Genomic DNA, 23,634 nt, shown 5'->3' with positions numbered 1-23,634 from the left:
TGACGGTGGGCAGGTCATGCAAGGTTTTCCCAAGTAGCCTGAAGGGTTCCAGCTGTGATAGAAGCAGAAGTAGCCGCTGAATGGAGGCACGAGTCAGACTGGTCTCCACCATATGCCACAGGACACCCTTACGTTTTCCTCTTTCTGTAACCGGTCTTTTTGTAGGGCCCTCTCTTCTTCTCCAGTATCACCCTCCCTAAGTTTCAGGGTCTTGTTCCAACACCACCTCTTTCTCCAGGAAGCCTCTGCAATCTGTACCTGGAAGGGATGACAGTCTGGGTAGAATGGGTGTGGGTGTCCATGGACGCGCAGTGTAGTGCAGTGGTTGGGAGTCTGGAGCCAGCCTGCCCCGGTGCCAAGCCTGCTTCCACCCCTTATTCTCTGCTCGTTCATTTCCTTATCTGTCAGGTGGGAAGAGCAGCATTTCTACACCAAAAGGTCATGTCAGGACGGGAAATTTCATTGATACATTTCACTCTCTCAGAAGAGTGACTGGCGCAAAGCCAGCATTTAATCAGTGCTAGCCTTTGTTACATGTGATGGCCTCCAGGCACACCCAGCTTGGGCTCAGTCAACTTTGGACTCATCAGAGGGTGTCCTCCCCATTTAGACAGTCACCTCTTATTACCTCATCCTCTTGCCTCAGACAAACACAGGTTGGTCAACACAAACTAAAAATACACATTCCTTTCATAAGCAACTGTGTGAAAGAAGCTTAAAACATGATTTGGAGGAACTAGATCGTCTTCCTAGCTCCTGTGTCTTAATCCCTGGCTGACCTAGGGCAGGTGCCTTTTCATTTCAGGACGTCAGTCATCCCATCTGTGCAATGGGAATAAGCTCCTAGGAGACCTAAAGAAGCAGAGGGCTTGGCAGCACTTTGCAAAGTGGTGATGCAAACATGATTTCCATCTGCCCGTCCGCAAGCCACAGGGCACACCTCCCCATCCTCACTTTCACTTCCGGAAGACACACTCCCAGACTGGCACGTGGGCAGGCCTCCAGCAGCCCAGGGAGCAGGTGTTTTCATTGGCTCCACCCACTGACTTGGATTCTCTTTCTCCTCCTCCAGGGACTTTCCTGACTTCCTTCTATAGATGAAGGAAGGAGCACATGAGCACACTGTATATAAATATGCTTGGGAAAGCTTTCTTCTTCTTCTCCTTCTCTTTTTTTTTTTTCTTAAACCAAACTTGGTTTCTGTTGTAGGCGGTGCATTCCCTAGCGGGGTGGGGTGGGGCCAAGTGTGTTGTGGAAAGGGGAGGGGGGGCGGGCAAGGGGAGGAGTAGGCAGTGATTAATTCATCCACTGTGAGAGCTGGGCTTCTATTTAATGGGGGGGTCTCTCTGCCCAGAAGGAGTTGGAGGCAACTCTAGGAGCAGCAGGAGCATGGCAGAGGGCCTGACACTGGGCTTCGGGGAAACGGCCAGGGTGGAAATGCTGCCGGAGGACGGCGGCTGCAGGCCCAAGGCCAGGGCTGGGCTGGCATCCAGGAGGAGCAGTGCACACTGGCCTCTGACCTGCTGCCTGCTGTCGATCCCCATCCTGGCCGCACTCACCACCTACCTGCTCGTCGGCCAGCTCCGGGCTCAAGGAGAGGCCTGTGAGCTCCAGGTAAGTGAGACTTCTCTGTGACCTGGGGGTCCACAGACCTCCGGAGGCCACCTGGCCGCTACTGCAACTCTGGACAGAGCTCCAGGATCTGTCCCGGTGCTTGCTTCCACATGCAGAGGAGAGGCAGAAGGTGAGGGGTGGCGAAGTCCAAGCTGGTTTTTACTCTTAACATTTCCAGGGTATGAATTGTGCCTTTGGATGTTTATTTTGGAAAGAACTTCAAGCCACATATTTAGATATTTATAATGTACTGATAATTTGGGGATATTCCTTTTCTTTAAAAAAAAGCTAAATTATTGGGAGGGTGGAGTGCGAAACTAATACATAGTTGTCGAAAAAAGATTGAAAATACAGATAAAGGGAAAAAGATAATTATCATTACCCATAATGCATGGAGGTGACCACAATTAACATTTTGGGGTATATAACTTCATATTTTTCAATAAGATGAGTTTATTTTTGAGTCTCCTAATATACTGTGATTTTATTTATTGTTAGTAAATTCACAGCAGCATGATGACATAGATGGTTGTATTATATTGCTGTATATGTATGTGTTATAATGTATTTAATCAACCCCCTTTCTTGGGTTTGGAAATATTCTTTATCAAAGCTCCAAAGAGAACCTCCTACTTGATTATTTATCTCTCCGGTCTTGGTCGGGGTGGGGTGTCAGGGAGCTTAGTCAGAGAACATTAGGTCTAGGAAAGCAATGATGCAATGGTTCGAGAGTGCTGACAGGTGATGGGGGAAAACAGTTCCAGACTAGAAACTCCAAAAACCTCAAAGCCTGAAGAATGTGTCATTCAAGCAATACCCTTCAAATAAAAAAAAAAAAAAACTCTCCTGCATAATCTGTGATAAGTTATTTAACTTCAGTCCAAAGCATTAAATTCCAGAGGGGAAAACAGGTTCTTCAGCTGGCTTAACTGGAAACCTGTTCTCTAAGCACTGCTGGTGACTTGAAGGCAGAGACACGCTGAACCAGCCGGGGTGAGCGTGACTCTCACCGCCCTTCAGGGTCAGCAGAGACTGGGGCCTGAGACTGACACTGGCTGAGATTCGGACGCCAGCATCCATGGCCACATGCCACCATTCAGGAAACGTAGAACAGGCAGACAACCCGAATTGCTGCTCATAATTACAGGAGAACAGGAGGGCATGGGGGTCTGGGCTGTGACCCCTAGACCACCGTGGGGCTGTTTCCTACGAAGTCAGACTGTAGAGTCCAGTCAACATTCTGGACTCTGCCCCTCTTTAGCCAGAAAGAGTCGGGTGCTCTTGAATGAGGCACTAAGTGCTTTCCACCCTGAGCTCTCCTTGGTTCTGATGCAAAACCCTGTCTCTGCCCCAAATGACTGCCCAAGGGGTGTTGATCTAAAAGTCCATCAGGCGGGATGCTGTGGTCCCAGGGGGGAAGTGATGTACCCAGTCAGGAAGAGAGTCGAGCCACAAGCTGGCACCTGACAGGAAGCTCTGTGAGTGGAAGAACCACGTGCCTGCCCTGTTGTAGGCACTCAAGAGACACAGAAGTTAATACTCCGTTCTGTCATTGCTAAATCAATCTCCCTGGAGAGTAGACATGCGGGGACTTTTGGAGCTGTGGTTTGGTCAGGCTATACAACTTCTTGGTCAGAAAAAAGAGAAAGGGAAATGAGGTTAACGCTGGGGAGGAACTGGAGTCCTGAAAAGAAACACCAGCCCTGTTCAAAGAAGAGACTTAAATAAGAATGTTTAAAGAATTTAAAAGGGGTTCAAAGAAAGGTCAATTTGCTAAGACAGATTAATGGGAAGCACAGGGCTGGCAGCATCCTGGTGCAACCAACGGTATAGAGCTGGTCGCTGCCTCTTGACCTGAAGAGGCAAACAGAGGGAGGCACTTTAAAAGAGCCCAAGGAGACCTAACTTATAGGAGAGGGCCTGCCTGGAGGGACAGCAGGGAGGCAACAGAAAGTGGGCAAGGGAAACTCTGAAGTGTCTGGTCCCAGCCTCTCATCCCATTGGGCAGAACTCAGCTGGAAGTAGGGTTCCAAAGAGCCAGGCAGGCAGCCTGCCAGGAGGGCAGACCCGCCAGGCACAGGACAGAAAGTGGACCCAGAGAGGCTAGCAGACAATAACCAGCTCAGAGGGGATGGAAGACAGTGGGATTCGAGAAGGAAAATCAGTTTACCAGGACAGCTTGGGTAGACATCGCAATGAAATGTCAGGGTTCTTAGCCGCCCGACTTTGAAGCCCAGCTCAGTAGCTTCCAGTTGTGTGCATAAGCATGAGGCTTCTGTGTGTGTGTGTTTGCCTGTTTCTCTTTCTGCCAGAAAGGATTCTAATACCTGTGCTCTGACGGCACTAATAAAGCACGTGCAGGTGCAGTTTACATGCTGGAAATGTGGGGAGAGCCGCAGGAACACGTTCAGAGGACTTGCCAGCACCGGCTGTCATGCAGAGTCCATCCAAACTTCCTGTAATTGGAGTGACAGCTGTGGTCGCTGATTGGTTTTCTCCAGAGGAAAAGCCAACTTCTAATTTCTCTATGATAGCAGGTAGTTTTGCAACTCGGAGCAAAGTGCCCACCTAAATTAGGTACCTACCTTTGCACTGTAACTGGGAGGTGGGGGCATTATCTTTCCTGATGTTCACATTTCAGAGACATGCTCCTAGGTCCAGGGAGGGGGTGGCGAGAAGAGACCTATGTGGTCTTTGAAAGAGTTTCTATACATTTCAAAGCAGAGAGAAAGCACTTATGAGTTTTCCAACATAAATGCTCGAGGAAAGAGGAAGGGAAAGAAATTTCCCTTATTTTGAACAGGGGGAACAAAGCTTCTTATTTTTCATTTGCACTTGTCCTTATGACCTAGATCCACATCTCAAACCCAGATCTGTCTCCCTCAGACCCTGACCTGTGATCTGCCCCACTGTGATCTGCCTGAGGGGACTGCCCCAGATGCACCTGGGGGCAAATCACCACCTTCCCCACCCTCCTCTCCAGGGGCTTCCCTTCTGTGTCCCTGTCCGCTCCTCCTCCTCCTCTTTACCACCCCCACCCAACCCCACAACCACCATCTTCTGCCAACAGCCTTCAATGAGATCCATGGAATCTGAGCTTGTTTAAAGAAAGATTTTTCAGGCCCAGGCAAATCAATGCTAACACAAGAAAAATTAAGAGAGGAGGGTCACCCAGACCTTCAAATACACTCACAGGCCTGAAGAGCTGGCTGAGCAGCAGAGGATAAACTGATGATAACACATTAGAGACAATAATGATGATATGCTATGAGCTCCCATCTCACACGTGTAGGGAGAGTTCACAAGCATGATCCCACTGGATGTTCATCCCAACCTAGAGAGGCGGTGAGAGGGGGAAGAGAGGCATTTGGCAGACGGGGAACTTGGAGCGAAAGCATCAGTGGAGCACCCAAGGTCGCAGACTAGGAGGATGGAGCAAAGCCTCAGAGTTGACAAATCCAAGGTGCCTTGGTTTCTTTGTCACCTCCCCTCCTCCACCACCCCATCCACAATCAAGCTTTCAGCCAACAAAAGCACTTTCCATTTGCCCCTTTGCATGGATGAAAGAGGGGATCACCTTCATGTACTGGGGAGTTGAGGAGCATGGGGAATAGGAGAACTCTGCAAAATGAGAGATCCTGTAAAGAGGGGCCTGACCCTGACTCTCCCCACGGGAGCCGCAGTGATTCTTGGGAACCTCTTCACCGCACCGCGTCCTGGCCCCACCGCAGTGGCTTCATCTTTCACCCCTCCCCCTTCTTTCCTGCCTCTGGCTCCTCAGCCCCTCTGGCTCCCGGAGGCCCCCTCAGGGCTCCAGTGCTCTTGCGCTCCAGGTCCTCACCTGGCCTCTTCCCCCTGTGAGGGTTGCACTGAGAGACCTCCTCATTCCACCCACGGAACAACCGTAGGAGGCCAGCATCCCTAAGGATCTTTTCTAATCTACCTCAGAAGAGAGCTGAGGCTTGAGAAGAGGAGGCTCAAAGGGGCTTGAAAGGAAGAGAGTGAGCAACGCGCAGAAGCTCCCCGAGTTTCCGTTTTCCCATCATTACCCATCCCACAGAAGAGCCCTGAGGATTCTAAGGAAAATCCATAAAGCCCCTCGAAAGTACTTGGCAATCTAGGCACTGTTGGGTGTTTGTCCCTTCCTTTCCCTTAGTAGAAGAGAGATTTATAGAAATTAAAAGATGGAAATGCCCTTAGTCCAAAGGTCAACAGCTATGACCCACGGGCCAGATCTCACCCACTGTGTTTGGTGGAAACACAGCCACACCCATGCGCTTACACAATGAACACGTTCACACTGGACACATTACACACTGGATGTTTTCATACAAAGAGCAGAGTAAGTATTTGCGTCAGGCCCTGTGGTCTGCAGAGTTAATATTTACTATGTGGCCCTTTCCAGGAAGTGTCTGCTGACCCTTGATCTAGTCGAATGTTCTCATCTTACAGTTCAGGAAACCAAGAATCAGAGAAGGGAAGGAAAAATCCAGGGTCACAGAGCAGGTTAGGGGCAGGCCTAGACTTAGATCCTATGTCTGTGTTTGCTTGGCCTCACTCTACCAGAAAACAGGACCAATTCCTTTCTTGCTGGCTCCCTAGACTAGACTTTGGAAAAGCAACAGCAACTTGTGAGTAGTCTTCCAGGTTTTTCTTAGCAGCAACAAAAATGGTCACCAACACTGTTAAAAAAAGAAAATACTTTCAACGGGACTCTTCCTTCAGGAAATGTGTTAGGAAAGATTCAGTGTGACATATTGTCCAGTAAGTTGAAGAGAAGAAATAAAAATGAGATTTGAGAAGGTTGGGCTAGTTGCCTTTAGTCGAAGTGATCATAAATATAGCATCAATTAAATATATCATGGTCCTTTCGTGCAATGGGAAACTAAAATGAAGCATATCTGTATGAAAGGGTGGGAATTTCTTGAAGATGTATGTTAGGTAAAAAAACCGAAGTACATAACAGCATATGGAATGTGAAATACTTCATTTTCTGAAAAAACAATATATATTAATATATATGAATATGTCTATAAATGCTTAGACTATCTCAAGGAAGATGATCAAATAGACTGATAACTCTGTTAGTATCCAAGTGGGGAAACTGGGTGGCTGGGTAACAAAGGAAATAGGGAGATATTCTTGAACCCATAACATTTTGGACAAAATATATTTGTTACCTATACAGGAAAAAAAAAAGAAAGAAAGATAGACACAGTGAAGCATTTGAGACTCTTGAAGCATGCTAGATAGATTTGCATCGTGGAAAAACCGTGAGTCAAAAATTCAAACTCAATTTGAATTCTGGCTTAGCCACTTCTTAGCCATGTTACCTAATCTTCCTGGGCCTCAGCTTTTTAATGTATGAAATAGGGATAATTAGAAATAAAACACTTAAAGTATCTGGCAGGGTGTGGAGTATTAGCAGTTGTAGCAGCTAGGCCCCGGGAATTTCCCTGCTTATGGAAATTACGTCACAAGAGGACGATTTCAGCAGCCTTCCTGGAATCTGCCATCAGCAGTCCAGAGAGCAGGTTCTGGCACTGGAAGGCTCTTCTTGGTCTCTGATATTTGTGAGCAGTCTCCATACCTCCTTCTCCACGCTGGTCTTGCCCCCTTCACCCACACTCCAATCCTTCTTTTCCCAGCTGCTGTTGAACAAGGCCTGGGCGTTCTTTTGGCCTTTAGTGGCGGTCTATGTCCCCGACTCTGGCCCACAGGTACCCGGAGCCTAGGCCTTCATCTTCCCTCCAGCACAGAGTCTGCGCTCCAGGCATAACTGAATGCACCGCACTGGCTCAGCCCGAACTCAGCACAGATCCACAGGCCGAGCCCTCAGCGCTGTGTGATGAAGAGTCAGGAATGCCACGGGAGGCATGGCTGCCCAGGGCTGTACCATCGTCAGCTTCGGTCCTTTCCTCCAGGTCCTACTTCTAGAATCATCTGCATGCACTCTCCTCACCTCTCCTCGGTCCCCTCCAATCTCAGTTCCTGAAAATCCCTGCAAGGCTCCTGGTTCTTGTTCCCTGCACCCTTCTTTCTCCTACACATGGCCCCTGAGACGTCCTGGTTTTGCTCCAGATCAGCGGGACCCAACAGTGATGCCAGCTCAGGCTTCAGCATGGTACACACTATAGGGAAAGCCATGGCCCTTCCAGGCCACAACTGTGACCTTATTATAATTTATGGGCTTCCCTGGAGACTCAGCGGTAAAGAACCCACCTGCAATGTGGGAGATCTGGGTTCAATCCCTGGGCTAGGAAGATCCCATGGAGGAGGGCATGGCAACCCACTCCAGTATTCTTGTCTGGAGACTCCCCATGGACAGAGGTACCTGGTGGGCTACAGTCCTTGGGGTCACAAAGAGTTAGACATGACTGAGCGACTAAGCACATTATAATTTATTATATACCAGACTCCATTCTAAGCTTTTTCATATTCAGAGTTTTGAGACAAGCACATGAGGTCACGCCTATAAAGTTCTTAATGTGGGATCCAGCATGTAACACGTGCAATGAATGTTTACTGTTGATGTTTAGTGCGTCATCTCAGTTAATCCGTGAAATCACACAATGAAGAAAGTACTGCTATTATCTCTGTTTTAGAGAAGATGAATCTGAGGCTTAGAAAATCTAAACCACACACAGAGCGATATTGGGATCAGAACCCCCATGCATGTTCGTTGCTCTTAACCGTGATGCTAGTCTGCCTTTGAGTATAAAGCCAGCAAATTATTCACTTTCTGGGGTAGTCAGAGAGGATTTAACAATGATACCCTAGAAAATACCTTTCACATAATAAGTGCTCAAAAATACGACTTCCCTTTCTCCTCTGGGGACACCTAGCAGTCCCTAGCATACAGAAGGCACTCATAAGTGTTTCCTGGATGGAGAGAAGAATGGAAGAATGCACAAGGTACCTGACCTCCCTAAGCCTTAAACTCCCCATCTATAAAACAGAGACAGTAACATATTTTCTTCCTAGCATTACGTTGAGAATTCTGCACAACGTCCAGAAAGCTATTGCCTTATGGTAGATGCTCCACAGACATCATTTCTCTGCTGAGGCCACCTTTAAGTGTTTTATTTCACTGAAGCTGTTCCCTCTGTTGGATGAAAGGATTAAGCCCCTTTGCTTGTCTAGAGGAAACAGTTGAGAGAAGTGCTTTTTGTAAACTGCAGAACCCTGAGCACTCAGTGGCTGCCTCTGCTGTAGCCTCAGGTAGTCTGGGCACAACTGGAGGAGAAGCCCAGCCCATTCCTAAGGTCAAACCAGAGGCAAAGTGCAGAGAATCCAGAGGAGGTGAGGGTGTGCTGCAGAAATGAAAGGATGGGAGGGCAACTGAGCTGGTATGTGAATTGCACACTTCCGCTGGAGCTCCTGGCTACTCACTCCATGATCCATCCATTCCCTCTTTAAAATAAACACACATTACTCAAGGCCAGCGTCCTCTTCTAAGAGAGCACAGGCAGCCCTGTGGCAGCAGCACCGTGGCTCTCAGAGGTGACCCCCCAGCCTGGTGTTCTTAACGAGACCCTGCAGCTGAAAGCAGCAACAAGCATGGGGTTTGAATGGGTGAGGCTATATCCCAATCCTTCAACTCCTATAGACTCTGCAAGGGCAGGAGTCTAGAAGCAAACTGTAGACTAAGGAGGCCTCTCCTGCTGGGAGAAAGAGAGAGCCATCCAGAGCATCAAAAGGATCCAAACGTGCCACTAGTCATACAGAGACCCAGGGGTGGCTTCTGTTCACCACTGCAGTGGTGGAGATGAAGGGAAGGTATGTGGAACTGTTGTAGCCACACGTGCTGGGAAACAAATTCACTCAGAAGGACAATGCAGATAGTGGAGTGCAGTTTATTACACCGGTGGGCCCAAGGCAGTCTCCTCTTACCCAAGGACCCGGACCAGTTTTGGTGAAAACCTTATATACCCTAAGTGTACGTGCCCAAACCCACCTCCCCAAATTCCCTGAAACTAGTCTGAACAAAGGAAAAAGAAAGATACAATCAAAGTTAACCCGTGATTCATATGCCTTAAGCCTGAGTACTGGCGTGGGTTGCCTTCTCCAGATAGTTAACAGTGGACAGTTATCAATAGGCTTGAGGTCATATCCCAATAAGCATAATAGAATGTATGATTCTATTCGGTTGTACAGATAATTAGGGTATTCTTTTAGGCTATGGAGAGCCCTGGGGCTCTTCCTTCCGAGGGCCTGGTTTTCCAGTTGGTATGTCATTTCCATAGATACCGGGCATAGAGCTCAAAGTCCATTAGTCTGGCCCAAGATGGAGTCCTGCTTTCAAGATAGAGCCTGTTCTGTTTCCTCCTTCAGAACCAACAACACATACCGTAAGGATTGACTGAGCCCAAACAAAGAAGGAAAATGTCGGCTTTCTACTCTACGCACATGGTCTTTCTTAGCCATCACAACAGTCTTGGGAGGAAAGAATCTGTTCACTTTTATTGATGAGACTGTCTCATTGAGGTTGTCACGTGTACGTGCTCAGTCACGTCCAACTCTCTGCAACCCTATGGACTGTAGCCCATCAGGCTCTTCTGTCCATGGGATTCTCCAGGCAAGAATACTGGGATGGGTTGCCAGTTCCTCCTCCAGGGGATCTTCCTGATTCAGGGACTGAACCCGCGTCTCCGGCATCTCCTGCATTGCAGGTGGATTCTTTACCGCTGTGGACACTAGGAAATAATACAGCTGAGATTTCCACCTTTTGTTGGGCTGCAAACACCACATTCTTTGCCTTGCACCACTTGGAGTGTTCCATGTAAAGCTCCATCCAGTGTACCTTGGAGGTGGATGAAATGAAATGGCTTTGGCATCAAACGTTTCCAGGTTGGGTATATCCTTGTGCAAGTACCAACAGGAAATTGCAAAAGGAAAAGGCAAGGCAACAAGCATCTGTGTATTTCTCCTAGAAGTTCTAGGAGAATGTTATGGGTCATAAAGCATTTATGTCTTTGCAACTGTGGTATTTATGATGGTAAGAAATAGATGTCTCTTCCTGTTTATGAATTTACTATGGAGTGAGTACAGACTATGGGAGAAAGGATAAGTGGGTCACTAGTTAAAATATGCTCAAGGGATTTTCCTGGGGAAATGCCAATAAGAGAATCTCAAAGACCACATCACTTCAGGCTCATCCACCACGTAGTCGGCTAATGTTTATGGGGCTCCTGACATGCGCCAGTCTGTACTTGGTCTAAAGGTTCAGATCCCTCACCCTCTTTGCCTTTGACTTATAAAGATGATAAACAGGTTGATAACCTCTCCTGAGAGCAGCTGGAGTACTAGATGAGGCAAGCACAAAAGCACTAATAGTGCCTGGCACCAAGGAGCCCTCAGCTAGACTGCAGTCTCCTCCTTCCCCCCATCCTTCCTTTTTCCTTGTTGGAGGTATTACAGAATTTCCAAAATGTCTGAAGTAATAGGTCATGGTTAGTTGGAGTTGCTGCTGCTGCTAACTCACTTCAGTCGTGTCCGACTTTGTGCGAACCTATGAACTGCAGCTTGCCAGGTTCTCTGTCCATGGGGTTTTCCAGGTAAGAACACTGGAGTGGGGTACCATTTCCTTCTCCAGGGGATCTTCCCAACCCAGGGATCAAACTGGGTCTCTTGTGTCTCAGCTGCACTGGCAGGCAGGTTCTCTGCCACTCAGTTTCCCAGATGGAGCAGTGGTAGACAGTCTGCCTGCCAATGCAGCTAAGACACAAGAGACGCTGGTTCAACCTGCGGGTTGGGAAGATCCCCTGGAGGAGGGCAAGGCAACCCACTCCAGAGTTCTTGGCTGGAAAACCCATGGACAGAGGAGCCTGGTAGGCTACGGGCCACAGAATCGCAAAGAGTGGATCCTGACTGAGCATGCACACGCTATGCACACACTATGGAATCTATGTGCACCGCCCCCTCAAAAAAAAAAAAAAAAAAAGCAAGAAGGGAAAAAAAATCAAATGCAAGTGAAAATTCCCTGATCTATAAGAAATATCTTCCCTGGTGACTCAGATGGTAAAGAATCTTCGTGCAATGCAGGAGACCCAGGATCAATCCCTTGGTTGGGAAGATCCCCTGGTTGGGAAGATCCCCTGGAGGAAGAAATGGCAACCCACTCTAGTATTCTTTCCTGGAAAATTCCATAGACAGAGGAGCCTGGCAGGCTATGGTCCATGGGTTCCCAGAGAATCACAAGTGACTGAGCAACTAATACTTTCACTTTTACTTTTATTAACTAACTTTATAAGAACTAAAGGGGAAAAAGCATGAGTTTGCTTTGCTCGGGCTAATAAATACCAAAGTAGCAAGCATCCTACTTTCCCATGAACATATATACTGGTGTGCAGAGACATTTGCATCTTCTGATTCTGATCCTGGCCAGCTTCCACAACTTTCAACAAATATTTCTAGGGCTGTGACTAAGCAGAGAGCAGAGCCTGATGAAAATAACCTCTGGAGGCCTCTGTACTAAACGACTATGGCTATCCACATCCACCTAATCTTTTTTTTTTTTTTTTCAGATTTAAACAAAATCTCAAAACTTTGCATTTAGAATACATGCAAAGTTTTGGATTTCCTTTTTATATATAAATTTATTTATTTTAATTGGAGGCTAATTACTTTACAATATTGTATTGGTTTTCATACATCAAGTTGTAAAATTCTGGCTAAAGTCACTGAAACTGAATCTTACTCCATCTTCTGCTCTCTCTTCTGTCGGTCATTCTGGTGCATGGGCATCAATTGGACAATCCAGTGGGAGAGCCAGGCACTGTCTGAGGTGCTAGGAATGTGGGGATGAGCAAGCCAGACCAAGTCTTGCTAGAGAGACGAAGCAATCAGCCCACAAATAAGCAACAACTCTTCAGGGAGTGATAAACGCTCTTAAGGGGAAATAAAACTTGGATCCTTGTTCTCAGCCAGCGATTTGAGAAGGCATTTAATGGGAAATAGAGATGGGAAAGAGAATTATATTTCTCAGGGGTGCTCTTGGATTCCATATCTATTCAGATTTGTGAGCTAATGTTGCAGTAACCAGCACTTCTCAGGAGCCATCATCTCCTTGGTACCCCAGAATAACCAAAAGTGATAAACAGGAGTCAGGGTTGGAAGACAGTAAGCCACTTACTGACATTTTTCCTAAGCAACCACCTTGAGAGCAACAGGCATTGAGCCAGGACACGGGCATAAACCTTGCCTTGAAAACTTTCTGTTTCATCCTCTCAAATCTCCTGTTTATTCATTCCTGCTTCTCATCACAGTCATCTTCCTTCCATGATAGAGTGATTATTAAGAGAAAAAGTGGACTTTCCTGGTGTTACTGTGCATAAGAATCCTCCTGCCAATGCCAGGGACACGAGTTCAATCCCTGATGCAGGAAGACTCCACATGTCATGGAGCAACTAGGTCCATGGGCCACAACCACTGGGCACGTGCTCTAGCGTCCATGAGTTGCAACGACTGAGCCGGCGTGCCCTAGAGCCTGTGCTCCTCAGCAAGAGAAGCCGCCGCAATAAGAAGGCCACGCACCACAACACAGAGAAGCCCCCGCTTGCCACAACTAGAGAAAGCCTGCGTGCAGCAACGAAGACTCAGTACAACCAAAAATAGAAATAGATAAATCATTTTTTAAAGAAAGAGAGAGACATAGCAATGGAAGGCTTTAGATGCTGTTCGTGGAAAGAGAGTCCCAGCTGACCCTCTTCTTGGAGACCCTTGGAATGTTTTGTTCTTCAAACCTGCCAACGGGCAGGCACTATCACAGCCTCCAGATGTTTGGTAGCATGCTGGGTGGGCCACTTCAAACCCACACACATCCATCCATATATGAAAATAAAATGTGTGCCCAAGTTACAGAAATCCAGCAGAGCAAATAGGGAAATGTGTTCACTCCCAAATTCTTGCTAAAGACAATCGGACTCTGAGCCATGAGAAATGCTCCAGACTCTTAGCTGAAAGTCTGCTTAGACAAAAATAAGCAAGATGTTCACAAAGATCTCTCAGTGAAGAACTCAATGAAGTAGAAGGCCAACCGGGGAAGGTACTGTTTCCTACACCAGGGGATGCAACCAGGCTACCCAGTTCTGTCTGAAAACTCACCTTCAGTTTCCTGCCTTGCCAAAGGGTCAAGTCCTTTATCAGCTGTGTCAATAACAAGTAAGAAACAGCTACAGAGTAAGCTCATTTCTAGGCTGCTTCCCTGCCTATCAAGCTCATCCAAGGTCTTCATGCTGGATAAGTCATCATGTTGATTGGGTTTAAGTGTTCAAAGACGACTGTGCTCATGGCGCTATGCTAAAAGCATATGATGTGTTCATTTGGCAGCAATGCTCTGTTGAGCCTCTTCACTCTTGCACAAGCTTCCGGCCTTGTCCAAAACGGTCATTATCTTTATTACATGGCTAATACCTGTAAGACTCAGTTCAAGGGTAATTCCCCCTAATTCCCCCACTTCTGGGCCAAGTTCCTGTTTTCTGGACTCTGTGTTTCCCTCACTGCCACAGTGCATGGAACCTCTAGCACTTATCCATCCACCTCAGCAGATGAGGAACTTGCCCAGAAGTTAGAAGGAATAATGGCTGAGGACTTAGGATTCTGGAGTCAGTTGGCCTGGGCTAAAGCCCTGCTCCTCCACTTTCCAGGTATAAGACACTGGGCAAGTTTCTTAGTGTCCCTAGGCCTAATTTTCAATATGAGGATATAAAGAGCATCCACTGCAGAGACTCACTGCCAGGATGAAGGAGGTAATGCACATGAAGGGCTTAGCACAGCACAGTGCCGCTCCTCAGGGAATAAATAAGGCTGTACTTACGGCCTTTTTCGGGTCTCTTGAATCATTCACTTAGTTGCCGCTCATGCCTGGAGTAGAGAGAACCTGCTGCTTCTCTTGCTCAGTCGCTCAGTCGTGTCCGACTCTTTGTGACCCCGGGGACTGTGGCCCAGCAGTCTCCTCTGTCCATGAGATTCTCCAGGCAAGAATAGTGGAGCGGGTTTCCATGCCCTCCTGCAGGGGATCTTCCTGATGCAGGGATCAAACCTGTGTCTCAAGTGTCCCCTGCACTGCTGGTGGATTCTTGACCGCTGAGCCACCAGGGAAGCCAGAGAACGTGGAAAGGGATAAATAGTGGATAACAAGGCTGGGGTGGGAGCTGGGACTTTAATTCCAACATAAGCATTTAGCACTGTGTCTGAAAGGTTAGAGGGGGCACTGAAGGTTTAAGAACAGAGTTGTGTCTCAGAGTGATGCTTCAGAAAAAGCCCTTTGAAGGCAGCTTAAGAAATGGGTTCAAAAAAAGAAGGAACCAGGTGGAGGAAGACCTGTTAGGAGGCTGTGGGAAGGATCCAGGAGAGCAGTGTGCTGAAACCTGGAGTAGAGGCATGAATGACAAAATTTTCAAAATAAAAATAATACTTGGGTTTGTGTAAGAAGAAAGAAGCCAGCAAATTTCAGGCTTGGTAACTGAAGAGAAGCAGTAGTGGCACCATCAACACAACACACAACTAGGAAGTGGAGAAAAGGGCGCTGGGAGGGGAGAGAGTCATTAGGCAATGCGGGTGGGGGGCTTCCTGTAGATGTCAGGCAACGTGTCTTGGGAGTCGCACAAGCCTGGCGGCCTGGGCTCTAACAAGATCACTGTTATCACAGAACTGCTCCGACCTAGACCCACCAACAACCCAGCTACATCCATAAGACCACATGTACCTAGGCAGAAAATCCACATATACAACATGTGTAGACACACAGATGCAAAAACACATTGACTTACACCCTCTCCCACTGATAAAACTGTCTTCTCTCTTACTCACACAGTTTCTCATTCACAAGCACACACACACATACACACATGAATTTTAAAATGTAAAATTAACCAAGTGTTCATGGTGACACTATGTTCAGTGGTCACGTGGACTATGTAGCTACAAGAACCAAATCAAAAGACCCTGAGTTGAGTCAAAATTGTAGCAGAGAAGAGAACATTGGATAATGTAAGACAGTGATCTTATTCCTAAACTAAGAACTTAGTTTTGCTCCTGAGTTCGTATGCAGGTCTTATGAGTGGTGGTTCTTCATTTCCCAGGCCTTCTCCACACTGACTCATACGTTTTCTTCATCTCTGACCCAGGGGTTATCTGTTGCTGGGGATGTTATTATTCCCATTTTTCAAATGAAAATGCCAAAGCTCAGAGTGGAAGTATCTTGCTCAAGATTATACTGTTAATAAATGGTAGAACCAGGATTCAAATCCAGTCTGTCTACCCCCCAAAGCAGTTACTCTTTAACTACCCTTTGGTATCTGAAATGGCTCACAAACTAGGGTTGCAAGAATGGAAAAGTCTTCATGTATTACAAAGCAATAAGGCAGAATTATGGACGGTGATGATGAGAGAGTATAGTCATTTATTTTTCAGTCTCATTTTTTGCAACAGTTCCAATTTTTAAATTGTGCTGAAGAAAAGAAAATAAAGCAACTGTGGCTATTTGTTCAAATAACAGAAGCAATGATAAGATGTCAGAGTGCCCTAGAATGGAGCAGGAAAAGCTCTCAGGACAAAATTTTAAAGCTGAGCTTCAGGGACAAGCCTAGGAGAGAGAAAGGTCACTGGGGTGCTGGAAGAGGAAAGGAGAGAGCTTAGGTGCAAGACTTCCATCAACCCAATATTCCCATGCCCATCTCCCTTATCTCTGAGGACCAAGGCTGGGTAGCAGCAGCATCTTAACTGTGCTCATGATATGGGCAGTGGGTCAAAAGGACCACAGATGACCTGAACCATGTCTTTCTTTCCCAACAGACTCCAAAAGAACAGGAGATTGGACCTTCGCATCAGCGAGCTTGTAAGTGTGTTCATATTTTATGCCATTTCTTGTGGGGTACAAGAACGTTTCTTGCAGTTCTGGTATGTGGGAAGTTCAGATGCAGACTCAGAGGAAAAGTGAGGCTCCTCCTCAGTCACTAGGAAGGCAGAATGGTGCCATGGCCAAGTGTATGGCCTGTGGAGTTGACAGTCTTGAATCAAATAATTTCACCTTCCTCGATCTCAGTTTACTCACCTATAAAAATGGTGATAATAGTACCAACCTCCCAAGGTTAGTGTGGATTAAGTTAACTCCTAGAAAGGTATTTTTGCAATACCTAGCACATCAAATGTATGCAGTAATTTTTCTTTTTATCATCAATAACGTCATCTTTATTACTACAGTTAGAACACAGTTATCCAATATAATCATCTCTGAGAACTGACAGGGAAACAGAGGTCCAGAGAGGGAAGGGGATTTGCCAAGGTCACGTAGCTACAGGGCAGTCCCCAGCTAATTCTGTTAGCACATTCAGATGGCTCAGAAAATACAGTTGAAGGGACAATGAAGAAGGCCAATCAGCTCCCACAGAACAGACAGAAGCAAAGGAAAGGCAAGATGAGCTTTGCTGAACACCAACCACGTGCCAGGAGTCATGTTGAGCACTCATCATCCATGGTAGGAATTGATGTGCCCATCTTAGATATGAGAAAACAGAGTTTCAGGTTGGATAACTTGGCCAAAGTCATGGGGTCAAGATTCACTTGGGGTCAAGATTATTTCTTCTGAGGCTGCCCTGCCCCTGGGTGGAGGGAACCCTGAACCAAGCTGGAGGAGAAGAATGCTTCTCTCCGGTTGCAGGCACCATGCAACTCCCCAAATGCTGTCTTCACTCCAGTCACGCTCCCACTCATACAAGCATTTTTCTCCTTTCCTTACAGATGTACCTCCTGGAACTGACAGGGAGAAACCAAGGGCACACCTGACAGGTAATATCTTCTGAGTGTGTTTTCGAAGAGGCTATGGGCCATGGACCTGAAGTTTCTTTCAGTGTTTGCCAAAACTCAAGTGTGTAGCTTTAAAACAGAAACCACATCCCTTGGTAACCAGACTCAGTCAAGGGTTTTCAGATTTCTTCCTCCCTTGAAGGGTCCAAAGCCCCTTTGTTTCTTGGGCATTTTCTTTCAGATTCTATCAGCTCTCCTCCTTCTCTATCATTTCTCCCTTCATTTTCACACTTGGTCATTCAGAAATGACTTTCCTCAGATTCAGAGAGTCATATAATTATAAATCTAGTCAAAGATGAATGCTCCCCTGAGTTGCCAATTTATTGAGTCCATCTGTGCTCTATTCAAGATGAAGTTATTGGACATTTACTTTCAGCTAGGTATTTCTAAAGAATTTTCATTTGTGAAAAGATTAAGAGCAATCTCTTAGCATCACCAGTTGGTCAGATTCCCAAGTTTAGTGTTGACAGTCCTGACACCTTGTGTCTGGAGTCACACATACTTCTAAGACTCCAGAAACGAAAGCAAGACAGTGCAGCAGGATGTATTAAAAACCCACTGAAATACTAGAGCGTTAAAAGAAGCATATTGTTCTGACCTACAACAAAGTCTGCAACCCACAAAGGGATATCCCTGTGGCCCACATTTGCCTTAATGTTTGACCAAGTGGGAACTGTGGTGAGTCCTAAGTGAGGATGAGGGCCAGGGAGATGTCAGTTGCTATCACTCACCACTTACCTATGAAAATGGGAGATACTGAACAGGCTTGGCAGGAAAATCCTAGAAACCAAGTATGGAGATGCCACTCCTTTTCCTATTGAGTGGGGGGAATGGAAATTGGAACAGGAATCTATGCCAGGTTTACTGAGCTTTTAATATGTCTCAAGCACTGCTGTTTTCCCTAGTGGCTCAGGTGGTAACAAATCTGCCTGCAACGCAGGAGACCCGGGTTCGATCCCTGGGTCAGGAAGATTCCCTGGAGAAGTGAATGCCAACCCACTCTAGTATTCTTGCGTGCAGAATTCCATGAAGAGAGGAGCCGGGCGAGCTACAGTCCATGGGGTCTCGGAGAGTCAGACACAACTGAGCGACTAACACTTTTGAAAACTAAACACTATGTAGACATTTTACATTCACGATCTCTTTCAAGCTGCATATCAGCCCAATAAGATGGGGAAACGGAGGCTCAGACAACTAAATTCACTTTCCCAAGTCACAGGACGAGGAAGAGTTGAGATTTGAGACTGATTCCAACTATTTCCACTACAACATACTCGCTACTCAAAGTCTTGCCTGCTGCTGTGTTGACCTAGCTAACTGCATACCAATTTAACATAACTGACCTTGTCTAGAAAATATATGCTTTTGCTTCTAATCATCTGAAATTAAGCTTTTTTTTTTTCTCTCTAATTTTTGACTGCACTTGGCATACGGGATCTTAATTCACTGACCAGGAATGGAACCTGTGTCCCCTGAAGTGGAAACGTGGTGTCTTAACCACTGGACTTCCAGGGATGTTCCAGGAAATGACTTTTTAAAAATCTATTGCATCACCCACAAAGAAGGAGTAGAGACTATTAGAGGTGACTGGTAAAAATGGCTTTTACAGATTTTGCAGAGAAACAACAGAGCTGCCAGGGCCCGCTCAGTGCAGGGATCAGGAAAGACCACACACATTCTAAACATGTGTCGTAATCACAGAAGAAGTCACAATGTAGTCAGCAATGGGAAAGACACTTTAGAAAATCCGGGAACCAGGTTTTGGTCACTTAACAAGTGAGAAGTTTGCTGAACACTTCTTTAAACATAACCTATCCCCAAACTGTGGCCAACAGTACATAATGGTTATTGCTATGAATTTCAAAAGCAGTTGTAGGAAATTAAAATGTGTTTTTATTTTTTCTGAAAAGTACCAGTTTTATTGCAGGTTATCTTATTTGCAATCAATGGTTTGAATCAATGGTTTGATTCTATTCATTTTTTTCTGCTATCGACAAAGCCTCATAAAAAGCGTTCATTCCTATGTTCTATATAATGTATGTGAAAATGAAAATGTTAGTCGCTCAGCTGTGTCCAACTTGCAAGCCCATGGACTGTAGCCCGCCAGGCTCCTCTGTCCACAGGATTCTCCAGGCAAGAAAGCTGTGGTGGGTAGCCATTCCCTTCTCCAGGGCATCCTCTCGACCCAGGGATCAAACCAAGGTCTTCTAAATTGCAGGCAGATACTTTACTGTCTGAGCCACCATTTTAAATAATGCAAACATAAAAACATAATAAAGTATATATATATAATGAAAAAGGTTTATTTTTTAATGTCAAAATGAAAGAAGTTAGCTTATTTGGGGAAAGAGAATAAATATATATAGAAGTAACACTGTACCCAGCCATCACGATAAAAACGTCCACATTTCTTCCACTCGTCTGCTGTTTAGAACAAGACTATGAGAGAGCTTTGTCTCCAGTTCACAGACAGGAGACTGAGTTTCAGACAGAAGAGCCTCCATGTTATAGAGTCAGGATTAGAACAGGGCCTCGGGGGCCCAGAGTCCTGGTCTCTTTCACTCCTCAAGTCTGTGGTTTTTTGGCTTACATTTTGGCCCTTTTGATGTGGGAGAAGCATTGCAAAATCTTTTGGATCTCTGGTGTTCTGCATGCTAAATTTTTATTAATTACTGCCTGTGTTTCACGTGGCTTTGGAATAGGCATTGGAAGGGAGTGATAGGGTACATGACTCTCTCTGACATCTCTCTCAGTAGCAGAGCATTTCTGAAACCAAAAGGCTAGTAAAAGTGAATGTAGTTTAGAGGATGTTCCTAACATACATTATCTCTTAATCCTTTCCACTGGTATTATCTCCTTTTCATTTTCATTTTTTTAATTTTTTTTTGTTGTTTTAAGGAAAAGTACAAAAAAAACAAATCCTCTTTAATAAATACTTTATGCAAAAAGATTATGCAAAATACTTTATGCAAAGTGGGGAGGTCGGAGAGGGAAGAGACTTGAAAACTGAAGGACCTCGGACCATAAAGTCTGCAAGTTTCTCAAAAGATAGGCTGAAGGGTTTTCCTTTTATAGAAGGGAGTACATACAGCTAAAAAGAACCATGTATGGGGAAGTAGAATGGAAGTTTGGCTTGATCAGCTCAGTGAATGCTTTATCCTGAGGCCAGCATATTTTCAGGAGGCTGGCTCAGGTTGAGGATCAGGTTGAAGGTGGACAGAATTTCAGGTGCCTGGAGAAAGGAGAGTAGGAGATTTTTTTTTAACCTTCTTTGGTTTCCAAGATCACAGGGCTCAGAAAAAATTCAAATTTATCAAACAGGAAAATTCAAGTCCAGAGAGGCAAAATGATTTGCTTGAGGTCACCTGCCTAAGATGCTACTCTCTGAACAGAAGTGTATGTCCATTCACACATCCTCTACTCATTCCTTCTCAAGGAGACTGTTAGCGTTGGTTTTATCCAATCTCTTTACTCTTTGAAAATGAGGTAAGATTCTTCTTAGCAAATTCCTTAGGTTCTGACACAAGCAATGAAACCACCCTCTTGTCTTTGCAGTTGTGAGACAGACTCCCATGCAGCCCTTGAAAAATCAGTTCCCAGCTCTACACTGGGAACATGAACTTGGCTTGGCCTTCACCAAGAACCGGATGAATTACACCAACAAATTCCTGGTGATCCCAGAGTCGGGAGACTACTTTGTTTACTCCCAGGTGACCTTCCGAGGGACCATATCTGAGTGTGGTGAAATCAGCAAAGGGAGGCAACCAAACAAGCCAGACTCCATCATTGTGGTCATCACCAAGGTAACAGACAGCTACCCCGAACCAACCCAGCTCTTAATGGGGACCAAGTCAGTGTGTGAAATAGGCAGCAACTGGTTCCAGCCCATCTACCTAGGGGCCATGTTCTCCTTGAACGAAGGGGACAAGCTGATGGTGAATGTCAGTGATATCTCTTTGGTAGATTACACAAAAGAAGATAAAACCTTCTTTGGAGCCTTCTTGCTATAGTGGTGAGACAGATGTCATTGTACGGAGGTCCTCTGCTTCTTAGGTCCTAATTTTCCTCACTCGTAATTATAACCAGGAGGCTTTGTCGGAGCATTGATAGAGACAGCGGTTAAGAAATTTAGGGGCCAAAAATTCATACTTTGTGTACCTGACGGATGAGAATACTAATCAGAAAAAAGGCAGAAGAGAGCAGACCTATTATCAGAGCTGCCTGGAAGAGCGGTGAGTTTCTAAACATTAAAACACTGATCACCAAATGAATGGAACATTTCCATGCCTGGCTCCTATGCATTTGTCAAGAAGAGGGCCTAGGTACTGTTCAATTTTATTATGCAGCATTTGCTTCAGTTCAGGAAACTTAAAAACAAAATTCAAAGCCCCAGAAATAGTCCAAACACTTCAGAGGCAAAATCCTTCATCAGTTCCCCCAAACACATACTTTAATGCCTTACCGAAAAAAAGAAAAAAGAACTGATATTTCTTATAAATGTTCTTCAAGAAAAGGAATTCATTTCCATGCCATCTGTGCCAAATGAGAAAAACTACCTTTCTTTTTATTATGTACACATGCATCAAAACAAGCAACTGTGAGTTCCACATGCATATTAAAAATACAACACACCTATTCAGCACAGTGTTCTTGAGTACCTTTTATGTGTGTGCTAAAGCAAACCACGCTACGAAGAACGAGACAGACTCTACCCAAATGTATATGGATACCTGGCTCCTGGGCAAATACCACTCAATGTATTTCAAGGTCTAATTCCAACTCCTAACAAATATCACCGGATACTGTTAAACATAAGATTTCTGGAGCTCTCCTCACTATGTAAGACAACCAGCTGATTCGGCCATTCAAGAAACTTGAAGACAAGAGTTCTAGCAAACAGACCAATCATATAACAAAGCTGATTGATCCCAAGAGACAATGGACTTATTCCCTGGAGGGAAAATGCCAATCACCAAATCTGGAGATGTTAACTGAGATGTGCTTTGAGGTTTGACTCACTTTATATGCAGAGTGTTATATGGGTACTTGGAAAATATTCAAAGGGATTTAAATGTGGAATTGGCTCATCAGCCCAGCCAAGGCGTCTTTCTTGAAGAAGAGGCAGAACACTGAGGTCCTTCCTGTGCTTCTATGAATTCATATCCTCTATGATCCTCAAATCTGTATGATTTTCCTGCACCCGTATGTCAAAGGTTGGAGGGACACTCTTGTTCTCTTAACCTCTCTTGATTTGTCTGTAAAGGAGGAATCCGTCAATTTGTTTCCCAGGATCAAATGAGCTCATGGGGATGAAACACATTAGCTTTGGGCATTCTGTGAAGCCCGCGAGTATTCAATGTGACCTGGGGAGTGGTCTCCAGCACCTTGGCCTTTGTTATAGATATCCCCTATTGTGAGAGACCTCACAGATGGGTCTGCAGGCAAACCTGGCAATGACATCACTCTTACTTGGGCTTCCCTGGTGGCTAAGCTGATAAAGAATCTGCCTGCAATGCAGAAGACCTGGGTTCGATCCCTGGGTTGGTACGATCCCTTGCAGAAGGGAACGGCTACTCACTCCAGTGTTCTGGCCTGGAGAATTCCATGGACTATTCCACAGGGTCACAGAGAGTCGGACACGACTGAGCAGCTTTCACTTCACTTCACTCTTACTCGTTACCGCAGAGGCAGAGACGTATATGACGGGCTTCCTGAACACGATGACTAGTGGAGCAGTACTTGACCGACACTTGTTGAGCTATACATAAGTAAATAAAAATTAATTTCTAATTTCTTAGTTGGGAGGTTAAGGCTCTGAAGCCCTCAGTTTCTCCAGTCAGCAAAGGGCTCAGCATGAGCAAAGAGCAGGGTGTGGTCCCTTCCACCTGGTTCAAAAGTTTCTTTACAAGGGAAGTGAAGCTTGAGCCCTGAAAGGAGGTGGGCGGGCAGCAGATGGCCTGGGGAAAGGGCATCTCAGTCAGAGGAATTACCCTTTACTTAAAGCAGAAAGGAAAGGTTTCTCAGTAACTACAAAACCAGCTTGATAAGAGAATGTTCCCTCCACCAGCTCCTAGAACAATAGTTATTTGCAATTCAGGAATGTTTTTATCAATGACTCCAGCCTGGCTCTAGATCAAAACTAACATTCTGTTAAGGAAATAAAATGCTCTGCCTGCATCTGCATGTGAGCACCAAGCAACTTGGGATGTGGAA

General features: G+C 45.7%; 1 protein-coding gene across 1 annotated transcript; it reads left to right on the top strand.

The window, feature by feature from the left end:
- On the top strand, nt 1,327-22,923 carry TNFSF15 (tumor necrosis factor superfamily member 15). The gene is made up of 4 exons (XM_005684350.3): nt 1,327-1,614; nt 16,411-16,453; nt 17,356-17,403; nt 20,977-22,923. Exons 1-4 carry the CDS (start codon nt 1,333-1,335, stop codon nt 21,429-21,431), a joined length of 828 nt encoding a protein of 275 aa, XP_005684407.2. The 5' UTR covers nt 1,327-1,332; the 3' UTR covers nt 21,432-22,923.

The sequence above is a fragment of the Capra hircus genome, chromosome 8 (genome assembly GCF_001704415.2).
Source record: "Capra hircus breed San Clemente chromosome 8, ASM170441v1, whole genome shotgun sequence".
Classification (NCBI taxonomy): domain Eukaryota; kingdom Metazoa; phylum Chordata; class Mammalia; order Artiodactyla; family Bovidae; genus Capra; species Capra hircus.
Note: the sequence above shows the minus strand (reverse complement) of the source record. Positions and strands in the feature narration are given on the sequence as shown.

Coding starts and splice junctions, on each gene's coding strand:
- TNFSF15 (XM_005684350.3), top strand. CDS start 1,333: ATGGGGGGGTCTCTCTGCCCAGAAGGAGTTGGAGGCAACTCTAGGAGC. Junction 16,454..17,355: donor ACCTTCGCATCAGCGAGCTT/GTAAGTGTGTTC, acceptor CTTTCCTTACAG/ATGTACCTCCTGGAACTGAC. Junction 17,404..20,976: donor ACCAAGGGCACACCTGACAG/GTAATATCTTCT, acceptor TTGTCTTTGCAG/TTGTGAGACAGACTCCCATG.